This window comes from Brachyhypopomus gauderio, chromosome 7, assembly GCF_052324685.1.
Source record: "Brachyhypopomus gauderio isolate BG-103 chromosome 7, BGAUD_0.2, whole genome shotgun sequence".
Classification (NCBI taxonomy): Eukaryota; Metazoa; Chordata; class Actinopteri; order Gymnotiformes; family Hypopomidae; genus Brachyhypopomus; species Brachyhypopomus gauderio.
The window spans coordinates 4772822-4785648 of NC_135217.1; the positions used below are offsets into that span (position 1 = coordinate 4772822).

At 42.1% G+C, this 12827-nt stretch overlaps 2 protein-coding genes across 2 annotated transcripts; both read left to right on the forward strand.

Moving 5' to 3' along the window:
• Window positions 1-799: 799 nt before the first annotated feature.
• Window positions 800-3893, forward strand: prkrip1 (PRKR interacting protein 1). The gene is made up of 6 exons (XM_077011099.1): window positions 800-1141; window positions 1291-1369; window positions 1949-2049; window positions 2397-2482; window positions 3326-3390; window positions 3500-3893. Exons 1-6 carry the CDS (start codon window positions 1016-1018, stop codon window positions 3613-3615), a joined length of 573 nt encoding a protein of 190 aa, XP_076867214.1. The 5' UTR covers window positions 800-1015; the 3' UTR covers window positions 3616-3893.
• A 1289-nt stretch (window positions 3894-5182) lies between these two features.
• upk3b (uroplakin 3b) lies at window positions 5183-9654 on the forward strand. The gene is made up of 6 exons (XM_077011100.1): window positions 5183-5394; window positions 6233-6397; window positions 6609-6831; window positions 6962-7044; window positions 7148-7280; window positions 8462-9654. Exons 1-6 carry the CDS (start codon window positions 5232-5234, stop codon window positions 8691-8693), a joined length of 999 nt encoding a protein of 332 aa, XP_076867215.1. The 5' UTR covers window positions 5183-5231; the 3' UTR covers window positions 8694-9654.
• Window positions 9655-12827: the final 3173 nt, after the last annotated feature.

Sequence of the window (12827 nt, forward strand, 5' to 3'; positions counted from 1 at the left end):
CATGGATTAGCCGCATGTCGTAGTAGTAGTACATATACATATGTGAACAATAGACTGTATTGGAGATTGTAATAGATTCTAGTTGAGGGCAAGGAACCTCACGGGACCTGAGATGTAGGCAGTATTGAAATAGGCTATAAATACAGTGCCTATGTGTGTGTGTGTGTGTGTGTGTGTGTGTGTGTGTGTGTTTTCAAAACTACTGTTGTGTGTTTATGTGTGAGCATCAGCCTAGTGCAGTCAAGTGCAGTCGTGTGTGTGGGTTTGTGTGTGTGTGTGTGTTAGTGGGTTTGCTACACAACATTTATTTGCATTGGTTTGCATTGGTTTGCTATACAACATTTCAGTTCACTGCAGAGAGTCAAGCCAAGGTGTGTAAGAATCCTGCTGGAAGAGATTTCCTTCATTAATGGTGAACTTTGTGTGGTAGGTACTCCAACACTTGACACTTGTGTGCGGTGTTCCTTCATATGTCTGCAGTGCAACGAAAGAAAAAAAAAGAGAATAGAACAGCACCTGGGTAACGGCTTTAGTCTTTCTTCACATATGCAGAATGCATTACATCATTCCTGTGGAATGTAAAGGTAAACAAAAGACCTGGCACATCCAGGTGTGGTCGAGGTGTGTGGTGAGGCAGCTCCCAGGTGTCGAATGATGTGTGGTGACTCTGTGCAGGAAAAACTGTGCAGTTAATGTGTGTAGACTAAGCTCCACCTAAAGGCACGTAATTGATCTAATCGTAGAGTTTAGGAGAGCAGTTACACATACACACAAATGAAGGATAATGGTGGATATGAGTCGCTGAAATGTCAGTTAATTTCATGCTAGATAATGGCAAAGAATATGCTTTAGTTATAACTCTAGTTTTATAGTCTTAATTTTCTGCAAGTCTAACGAGAAACACCAAGACTGCACAGATGAGCTCGGATCGCTCACTGTACGGTAGGTGGCGCTACGCTCATGAAGTTCCCAATGAAACGTTGTTGGGTCACTAGACGAAGTAGGAAGGAGAAACATGGCGGTCCCTCAAAAAAACGCGAAACCTGGAAAACCTCCCGGCAAAGAATCGCAACCTTTAATAATACCCAAAACACCAGCGGAGGAGCAGCGGCTCAAACTGGAGAGACTAATGCGAAACCCAGTGAGTGTTGAGCGTGAAATAACCGAGCCGAGTCGAACCCTTCAGAGCTATCACAGCTAACAAGCTACTTGTCCCAAACTGCTCAGGTTCTGAGCAGTGAAACAGGGTTTCAGACCCACGACCCTCTAATGTGTGTGTGTGTGTTGCAGGACAAGGCTGCGCCGGTGCCCGAACGCCCCAAAGAATGGAACCCACGCGCACCTCCCGAGTTCGTGCGCGACGTCATGGGTACGTTCTGCTGCGCGAGCGCTGGCTAATAAACAATGCTATCTAGCTATGCTAGGCTAGGTTCTAATTAATTATTCAGCTGTATGGCTAGTTTTTTTAATGCACGACAAACAAACCCCTCAATTCTTATCTTCTGGGGTTGTATACATCCAAATGTATGTATTTGAAATAAATTGAAATTTGAAATAAACTAATGTGTTAAATGTGATGTGGGTGAATTGGAGTGCTGGTCAAAGTTATCTAGCTGCAGTCTTTGGGGTAATTTAGATTTCTTAAAGGAGCCATCAGTCATTTTATTGCCGAGAAGTAGCAAAAAACATTTTTTGAAAGTGATTGGTTTTACATTTGTACATTTTCATTGCATCTACCATGTGCAGCCCAAATGAAATGAAGAATCATATTGCCTTGTAATCCCCCAGTGAACCTGTTTAAGCGGGCCATGTCTAAAATAGTACAGACTATCACACATCCAGCCCACTAGGGGTCAGTATAACGACTGGTCCGTAATATGAAACATCACTGGATACATACTCCTGTTCCTCCTTTAATCTAGGGGTTTCTGTGCATGTTTCTTGCCAGGCTCTAGTGCTGGAGCTGGCAGTGGGGAATTTCATGTGTATAGACACTTGAGACGACGTGAGTATCAAAGACAAGACTTCCTGGATCGGATGTCAGAGAAGGTAACGGGGCTTAAGTAAAGACACAGAGGAGTTTGTTCAGCTGGCATGCCTCAGTTTGAGGAGAACCCTTGGCATAGAGGAGAGGTTTAATTAGACTAGAAATTACAAATGGTGATTTCATAGCTGTGAATACAAAATCAAATCTGTGGTGTACTTATGATGAAGAACTGAGTTTAGCTAAGTTAAAGGGGCAAGTTATAGTAATAACTATAACAGTAATACTAATATAGTAATAACTATAATCGCTATATACTTTGAGTAAATGTATTCATACCACCCAGTGCTGATATGAGGTCAGCTTAGGTGAGCAGTTCACCTCATTTCAACTGCTTTCTTATCTTCTTCAGCAAAAAATGGATGAAGACTATCTTGAGAAAATAAAAGAGAATCAAAAAGCTGCCGAAGAAAGGACAGCCAAGCGGAGGAAGAAAAGGTAAAATCGTTCTTCTCTAAAGGCGGTTTCGGCTGGTTGTTGAGAGCCACAGAAGTCTCTCTGGCTAAATTAACCCATCCACTTAAAAACATACAAACATTATTTGAAAACTGTCAAGACAGTGGTATTTAAGAGTGTAGGTTTATTGACAATTTATAGAACTTTTCTTTGGCTGTTTTTAAATTGGTGATGTGCTCAGATAGGGCCAGTGATTGTTTGCACAGATTGCTAAGCTAATCACAGTCATCTAGTTTTTTGTTTTGCTTGACTTGCTTTTTGTTTTTTTGAGTGCCACTGGATGTGCACTTTTGAAACGCCCCAGTGAAACACTTCTGTCCCTGCGCTTACCTGAATCTGTGCATTGCCTGCATCGATTCAAGACTCATAGTGATGGTTACATATATAGCATTTATCAGACTCTTTCCCAGAGAGACTTAAAAATGCTTTGTCATCTATTCATAGTGTGCATCCTAGCCAGTACAATAGGTTGGAGAACAAGATATCATTGAACTAGAATACTGCTAGATCCAGGAGACAGTTCTGACGGTGCCAGGGTCCGCAAAGCTGGTCCAAACCATCAGTGAGTTTCCTCCATGTTTCACCCAGGGATCGTGTTTTTTCTCTTTCCCAGAAAACTCAGATTTTGTTTCTTCCTAAAGGACTGTGACTGTGGGAAGAGATGATAAAAGATCAGAACACACTTCAGAACAAATGGAGCTTTTATTTGTCTATAATGCAGGGCTACCAATATTTTTGGCCACGGCTGTATGTAATTGTTTAGGTGTGTATATAAAACCCCAGCAGCTTGTTGGTTGACATGTTTTGATTGGCTCCTTTCTTTAGAGACAAGCTCAAACAGAAGAAAATGATGGTCAAGAAAGCCAAGATGGAAAGCACGAAGCAAGCAGGTCTGACCTTCCTCGTTGATCTGCTCACTTTTCCATGTGAGAGATTTATGTGTCGTCAGCCCTGCACAGAGTTAAAAGGGTGTAGTTAAAACGTGCCTGTGCTCCTCAGATTCGGATGAAGAGAAGGAATCGTCCTCCTCGGCAAGCGATAAGGACTCTGAGATGCAGGAAGGAGAGGATGACGCAGAGGTGCCCAGCTTCGTGATGGGGCGGAGAAGACAGTAGAGGCGGAGTTTGCAGTAGAAAAGCATGAGGTTTCATGCCTCTACTGTCCACATCCAGGAAAGACTTTCAAACGTGTCGAGCGTGGACTACGGTCAGGACACGGGGTCCAGAGCAGGAAGAGAATCTCGGCTGGTCTGGCCGTGTTCGTCTTATGGTTGTTTTTAGTGACTTTTTAGTACAGATACTTGAGTCTCGCTCATTTGTAAATATGCAAGACCGATTCACCAAATATTTTCTCTGAGCATGGTGTACATAATAAAAGTTTTGTTAAAAATGAACCAGTAGAAGTAGAGGATTTCATTGACATGGTATGTAGTCGTCTCCCCGCAGTTGTTTTGAATGATTGTCAAAAAAAGAATGAAAAGTGTTTGCCCTCACTACAGCTCGACATAACGTAATACATGACTCATGAGTCATCTACATTGGTTTCACAGTAAAACCTGGAAACTACAGTGGTTTTGGCCTAGAGAGATTTATTCTTCTGCGTAAAGCATTAGTGAGGAAAGAATGTGAGCATGTTCCAGGTGTTTGAGTCCCAATGTGGAAAAGTGCAATAGATTGCAGAATTCACAATGTTTTGAGACATACATCAAACGGTGGTGCCAGAAGACAACATTACAGAAATTACTATTGATTTTGGGTTAGCGTCCTCTGTACTGACCATTACTTTAATCTTTGTCGTAATTCTAACTTGCATGACCAGCTCGTTAAACCTTTGTTCTTGCCCAATCTATTTGTGTGTCTAATTTCAATTTAGTTGAATAGTTTTTTTTATTATGTAAATCTGAGTCATCAAATATGCCTGTTTCATGTCTAAGCAGGCCTGGTGGAGCTGGTTTTCACCCATCCCGTTTAAAATGCAGCACTGGCGTCTTGACATTTGTTGTTAAAAAAAACTGCATATAGTCCATGCCGCAGAAAGCCTGATCTGATTAACTTGCTTGTGGTAAACACAAGCAACTATACGCAGGGATTCCTCTTGTCTAGCCAGTACTTTTGCTGGTGTTAAAAGTGCCCTGGGGTCAGATTTTTGTTCACACAACAGTGTTCTGCTGACGAACTGAACAGAAGTACAAGCATTTTATATTTACATTTATAGTTATAATATTCTTCGTCTTGGATCTCACTGTAGAGTACACTATGCCACTACTCTCACTGTAAAATATCTTCCATTTCTAAAGCTTCATATTAAATTAAACAGACTCTGAAGTGTCTTAATCAGACTATAAATATCTCTTTGCTGTAAGCTACGATTATCGTGTTATTTCACACACTACCTACGACCAAGGGGCCAGAGGTCTTGGCCCCGTGTCTCGCTGCTTTTACTGATGTGTTGTCCACTCTGATCTCACATTCGTCTTTCACAAGCACAGCAACCAGTTCTGTTTTGGTCGTGTAGGGAAATTAAGCCTCTTCGACACTGGGAGTTAAGGCGTAACGACAGTAAATGACAGAAGGTTATAATAGCCCCACGTATCACACAAAACCTTCCTGACCAAGCCTTTAATTTGTCAGGGGATTGTCATTTTGAGAGCACCTCCCAGTCCCGGTTGTGAATGGGAAGACACGGGGCTCCACTCCCTACAGCCGTTGTGCAGTGCCCTGTAAAGGGAGGGATGCTGTTTATCACAGAGACTATGAAGTTGTGGAACCGGCTGTCGTTTCATATACACGAGGTGTTATATCAGAAACGAGCATATTCTGCTCTTGATTCAAGAATGAAATCTTACATTGTGTTCTGTTTGATATGCATGCTGCCTGGTTGTCATTCTGCACAAAGTAAGTATATTTTCATTCTTATTATGTTATTTAGAATTCATATGAAATAGTATTTGTAAATGAAACATATTTACTCTATATTCGTATAAATGAGAAGATGTAGGCCTACATCAGCATATTGTATGAGTCCTCTTTGTTTTCACCTTTTTCGGACTAATTCTGGACTAGAAAAGTTACAACGCCAGTAAGTGGCAATGGTCATCATAACAGGTGTTATAATAGGGTAGAAGTTGATGAACAGTTGATAAAAATATATTCCATCGAATAGTTATGAATTTACTAGTCATCCTTTCGTCGTGTTTAATTTATTCTCACACCTGTTTAAGTAATATGGGTGAAAAAAACCAATATGTTTAATCTGGCAAAACGCCAGTTAATCACGTTTTCTCTTTGTCACGAAATGTTCACGACATCGTATTAAACCGTCGTTTTCATTAAAAATGACACCTGTTGTGTCTCAGCAATGCAGCAGCTGAAATCGTGAGATGACAAAGCCAAAATTGGGCCCAACTATAAAATGGCGAGAAATATGACAAACGCACTCACGCTTCGACGAGAAGTAGTTACATTTCTACTCTTAATGAGGAGACTTAACGTCAACGTCAATACGATCGCGTGAACGCAGCTGACTGCTTCATATCCAAACAGCAGTACTTTGCCCCCTACTGGACCATACACGCTTACATCTAAGCAGTTAACAGATGTACATGTGTCTGAAATAGGCTATTCAATTTAACTCATTTTATGCAGCAACTGTATTTTACCTAACTGTATTTTAATATGGCGAGAGTGACAGGCTCTTGGTCTTCTGGTGAACCGAGTTCCTTTCATTCAACAGATGTGGTGGCATCTACGTGCACTCCAGCTGTCACCCCAGACCTGACAGGCAGCATCACCTCCAACTCTGTAGTACTGCAGCTACCAAGCTGCTGCTTTAACTCCACAGGAATGACGTGTAACCAGGACACGTGTCAGATATGGCTCGTGGCGTCCTTGGCTACAGGTGATTTATTTTATATCTCTAATGAAATAGATCAATTAAATATATATATAAAAAAAAACCGGCCACGTGATTCTAAATTAAATTACCTATGCAGTCTACTATAAAATACATTTAGTGTTACGTTAGCTAAGTGGAATGCTTGACTGTAATATCAGAGAGTAATTTCCATTCAACCGTTGCATAACAGTTTGCTCTTTATCATCAACGACAGGCACCTTCGATGCTGATAAATCCAATCCTGGATTCCTCACTCTCTCCCCGTACCCATCGGCTTTCGTTAACAGCACTTCCAAGAGTTACTTTCTGACCTACGTTAGTACCCTGGGCGCAGTGCCCTGCCCCTCCACTACTAATAACTACTTCGTAGTGGGAGCCGACGGCCAGTGTTCCGCCGTCAACTGTAATGGAGTATTACCTGTGGGCTCAAACACCAGGTAGACTTCACCACAGCAGACTGATGTTTGTGTCTGGCTTGTTAACATTTTTTTTGGTCTCCGTTCTGTTTAAATGGGTGTTTGCTTGCCACACTGCTTAAACTCACACTGATCTGATTGGCCCTGGCAGGTACAAGTATCTTCTTGTTGATTCATCTACCAAAACACTTCTGGCGGAGACAAAGTGGTCTGACAACATTACTCTCTACACCCGTAAGATGTGCCACACGCTCTTGATTCCACTATCTGACGAGACCGTTAAAATGAGCTTCGGCAAACCTCCAGTTCACCACCTCTGCTGTCTCCGTTCTTCCAGCCAAAGACCCCGGGTCTCTCGGCGGTAGTTATGTGGGAAGATCAGCTGCTATGATCGTCATCACGGCCATTCTGAGCGCCGCAGCGGGTCTCCTCCTGCTCTGCCTGTTGATCGGCTGTCTGTTAGTTGCCTGGTAGGTGATTTAACTGAGTTACATTTCGACCCACATTAAGGTTTTGAGTGTAACGATTTAGTAAGTACCTACAAATTGTTTAATGAGAGCAAATTTGCACGAGTTCCAATAACACCAGTAATAATAAGCCATTTTAAACAGAAGGTCTGTGATGAATATACAAAAGAGAGGGAAAAAGATACTTGGTGAAGAATAGTTTGGCAAAAATCTAATTTGCATGATTCTTCTATCAGTCAGTAATGGTTTGACATCCAAATTATACCACTTTAATTTTGCACTGGAACTATTAAACCCAATGTAATTAACAAGTAAAGGACTGTACAGTACCCAGTGAGATGAAATAACAACTCTGTATGCCCCAGATCGTGTTGACAGTACAGAAGCAGTGCAGTTGAAATAGCATAAACATCACAATAACATAACAGCATGACATCCCCCCCCGGCTGTGAATTTTTAATCAAATGTAATTATAAACAGGCAGTCCAGTAATACTTTTGGACCTGAGACAAGTGAAATTTTTAATTTTAAAGAGTCGTGTCAGTTGAAGTGTCTAAGTGTTGTAAACAGTACATTCAGAGAACACACATGGTGTTCAAGTGTCTGACAGCCAAAGGGTAGAAGCTGTTGCCCCTTCTGGGAGTCATCGAACAGATGCTGCCGAGCCTTCTGGACGGCAGAGGAGCAAACAGATTGTGTGTGTGTGGGGGGGGGGGGGGGGGGGGGGGGTTCATCCCCAGTGCTACACGCCTTCGGATGTTGCGTGAGAGGAAGATGTTCTTCACGGAGGGCAGACGCCTGGTGATGATGCGTTCAGCTGTCCGCGCTACCCTTTGTAGACAGTGATACAGCTGGTTGGGAAGTCCTCCATGGTGCCCCTGTAGAATGTGGTGAGGATGGGTGGGGAGACGTTTGCTTTCTTGAGGCACTGGAGGAACTCTAGACGTTAATAAGCATCCTGCAAACGTCACACCGAGAGCATTCATACAATTGGCTCAAACCACAAGTTGTTAAATCATCTCAAGTAGACTTGTTCATGTGACTTCTGACACTGATACCGATCCATTCGACTGCATTTGGGCGACGATCCTTTAGCCGTGCTGTGCTGTGGCAGGTAGGATGCGGTACGTCTTTTACGTTCTCTCGTGGTTTCATGATTCCACCTCTTTTCTTCTCTTCCCCAGCGGTAGTAAGAAGAGTAACAAACAAGAGATCAGTCCAATCAGGGCGATACGAGAGTCGTTCCGGATCCCCCGTTACGACACGCACAACCTGAACGACCCTTCCCCATATGACAACCCCTTGTATGAACCCAAGAAGCGCTACACCACGGCCGCCACCTTGCCCAAGACGGAAACGACCACCGTCATCGTGGTTCCCAGTGCTCCAGATAACATCAAGTTGCAGAACATATGAGAGTGCAGGCCCCCCCATGCACAATACATGGGTTCTTAAGGGGGCGGTGTGGTCCAAGAACACTAGCATGGGTCACTACAAATGGAAATTAGCAGGGCATGGGTGTCCCAGTGGCATTTTGATTAAACTTTAACACAGCCAAGGAACTCCGAGTAAGTACAGTGGCTCCTATTTTCGCGCATAACCAAATAAAGAGGGCAAAATTAGAACACATTATCAGGGGTGGTGTTGGGGCACGGTGAAATAAAATAATGTACTCACAAGTAAACAGAAAGACAGTCGAGTGTCACTGGAACTGCAAACCTCAAAATTAAATGCAAAGCTGTAACAAATCAATAACAAAATGTGCATTTTTTTTCTTCATGTTTTCTTCTTCAAAGCCAGTTAAATGTACAAACCAATTCCAATTGACTGCACATGATATACACTTCAGTACTGCGAGTGAGTATAAAAGGAGAATTTATGTAAAGATTAACTATCAATAAATGATATATTGTTCTCATTTCAGCTGTAGCCTCAGACTGGAACAAAATGAATTGCTCACCAGAGGCAAAGAGTATTGAAAGTACTATAATTAATGTGTAATAACCTGTAGTATTCACTAGGTGGGGCTATCAGATATAAAGTCTTAGACCTTTCTTCAATTTGAGTGTTTCAGTACAGTGTTGGGAGTTAAGAGATGAGCACTGATGATGGTTGTTCTGTTTGATATTGGCAACAGGCTCGTCCAGACCCTGATAGGGGCCTCCGCACAGCTTGTTGGAGGGACGCGGTTCATTAGCGCTCGCTTGTTTGCTGATTAATTGAGGAAAGACACCCTTTCTCATATCCACTTTTTAGTCAGAGGGTTTTGGAGTAAATCTGTGTGGAGAGGAACCTCACTGGTTCCTATCAGCACGACTACACAAACTGCATTCATTTGTAAAAAAAAAAAAAACCCTGGCTTTCATGTGCAGTAATGGTGGGCCAGTCCAGAACAGCGTCTCCTGGGAGTGAACAGCAGGAAATGGTTCGCCTCGTTCAAAAACCATTTTGCAAGTTGTTCAGTCTGTAAGGACCTGGTGAGAACCACAAGGCTTGGCACGTTGCCATCTGTAGTGAAGCTGGACTTCGATGGTCAAAAGGGAGGTGTTTAATGAACCGCCTGGGGAGTGTTCAAGATCACTGTCATTCTTAAAGCAAGGTGTTGCCTGTCAATAAAGTCTAAAGAATAGACACATTATTCCTAATCTCTGAATGAAATCCATTTCATCCTTACATAGTTTAATTGGGATAGTGTTAATTATCCAAATATGCAGTTAATTGTCTACGTAGGTGAGAAAGTCTTGGGCACTTAGAAACTCAAGAAAGTTTTAAAGGCAAACTTTAAAAACGTGTTCAAGGAAAAAAGGAACAGAAATGTTGTGTGGTGAACAGATCTGAAGCAGGCACCTGGGTAGCAGCACTCAGAATGGCTACTAATGCACTCACACACACCACAATGACCTACATTTTATCATCACATAATTGCACATGAAAGCAGCACAGAGAACAGGAATATTATATATATACTGTGTGTATATATACTGTGTATATATATATATATATATATATATATATATATATATATATATATATATATATATATATATATATATATATATATATAGATAGATAGATAGATAGATAGATAGATAGATAGATAGATACACACAACACATACACACACACGCGCACGTGTGTGTATGCGTGCGTGTATATATATATATATATATATATATATATATATATATATATATATATATATATATGTATATATGTAATAGCTCAATTCTTGTTTTCTGTGTTGCTTTTATATGCACTTATGTAATGATAAAATGTAGGTCATTGTGGTGTGTGTGTGTGTATATATAAAAAAGGCAACACATGGTATAGACTATATATATATATATATATATATATATATATATATATATATATATATATATATATATATATATATATATATGTATATATATATATATATAAATACATCTTGCATACGTACATATACTCTGACTGACTGGCCACTTTATTACTGACCTTTCACAACTGCAGTTTCCCTGTGTGGAACATAGATATGCAACACCAGAGTGCAGCACAAAATCACATGAGCCAATTCTCCACGGACAGTTTCAGTTTGAAACGTCCTTATGTCCTCAATGAGGAACCTTGAGCAAGCCGAGTGACTTTGAGTGGGGCATGGTCATCACTGCTAGACTAGCTAGGGCCAGTATTTCAAAAAATGCCACCATGTGGGTTTTTTTTATATCTCATGCAATGGTGTCGAGAGTATACCGGGAATGGTGTGAAAAGAGTCAGAGGAGGATGTCAAGAATCATTCTGACGAACAGGCAGTAAGTACACAGTCGAGCGGCAGCCGATTCCAGCACTGAATCTGATTGTATAACTCCTCGTTTCTGGGTAGCCTATAAGAGCAGACAGCCGCTTTGAGTGCCACTGCTGTCTAAGGGAAACAGGAAGGCAAGACTCCAGTGGGCAAAGTAGTGCAGACACTGCATTACTGAGGCGCGGAGAAACATCACCTGGGCAGGTTTATGTTGAACTGAGGGGAGGGTGCAAGCAGCATAAATCAATGAGCCGTTCCTGTCAAGTTCGTCCCTTTGCGGTAGCTATTAACCCTACGGCAGAAGGACATTCTCAGCTAGACGATGCACCATGCCCTGGGGGTCGTAGGGTCATAGACTGCTTCCACGAGCAGGACAGTTTCCTTTGCTTCTTTGATCTTCACAGTCCCCAGATCTTCATCCTATTCAGCATCTCTGAGACGAGGCAAAAAGGGCCAATCACAGCATGTCAATTCTTCCATGTAATTTGCAGCAAATGTGAGAAGCTATCCTGTCCACATGAGCCAAGACGCCTGTAGAATGGTTTCAACACCTGGTCAAATTTATGCCAGGCTGAATTGCTGTGATTTTGAACGCCAAAGGATGTCTAACATGCTAATAGATGGATGTGTCTAATAAGGTGGCCATTCAGTGTATATATTCATGCATGCCTGTATTTCTCTTCTGAATTACATTAGCAGCGCTAACACTTCTTTTACATTAAGGGACCTATTTAGCATAGATTCCAACTTTATGTAAGAACTATAAGGAACCCCACAGTGAAACCCACACAGTGATTCTTTTTTGTTGTTATTGCTAATACTGAAACGATGCTCACATTATACGCCGTGCAAAGTTATCACACTAATCAATTAACATGATTAGTCAATTACCTGGATTTAAAGGTATGCTCTGTGGGCTCAACAAGGTGGTGACCAAGATATTTGATTTTTTACCATAGAACTTGAGGAATTAGATTTTAGGGTTCGCACGGCCCATTGCAGGGCAAAAGATGTGAAGCCGGTGTCCGTGCGGATGTCAAAACGCGACATTTCTCAAGGTCAGAGGTCCGTCTTTCAGTCTTGCCCACCTGACCTGTTAGACCAGTGAGTCACAGAACACTCACATAGGACTCCATATCAGCTCTGGTCACCGTGCTATAGGTGGAGAATCTTAGCGGTGTGAGTGTATCAGTGAGTCATTCAAGCCCACACACGCAGCCTCCTCTTTACGATTACTCATTCTCATGAAAAGAACCGCTTAATTTAAAGCCAAACCACAAAGGAGTGCGTTACCCCGCTATTCTCCCTATCTGCAAAAAAAAAAGAAAAAAAAAAAGTTTTGCATAGCAGATATTCTTTAAAAAGGGCAGCAGTGCCACTGGATGGTCGGACAGTCTGAAGTTTCACCATAGCTGTTAGGTCCACATCGAGAAGAGTCCGGAACGGCGTGAGTATTTGTCCGACATCCTCGGAAAACCCCTCCACCGTCACCGAGGAGTGAGTCACCGTGTTGGTGGCGGTGACAGAGGCATCCCTGTTGAGAAACGTCAGTGTGTTGACTGTCTACTGGCTGTGACGCTGCTCCTAACAGCAGATCCTGCAGCTTTCAGCCTTTGGTTCAGTTTTTCTGACACGCGATACCAAACATTACGTTATTTTCCTCCAACACAAGACTTGCACCCTCATCCCCCTTTTATTGGTACGTGAAACCAAGTTTAATTGTCTCCCAATAGCCTCATCTGCCCGCGTGGCCGTGTGGTTGTACT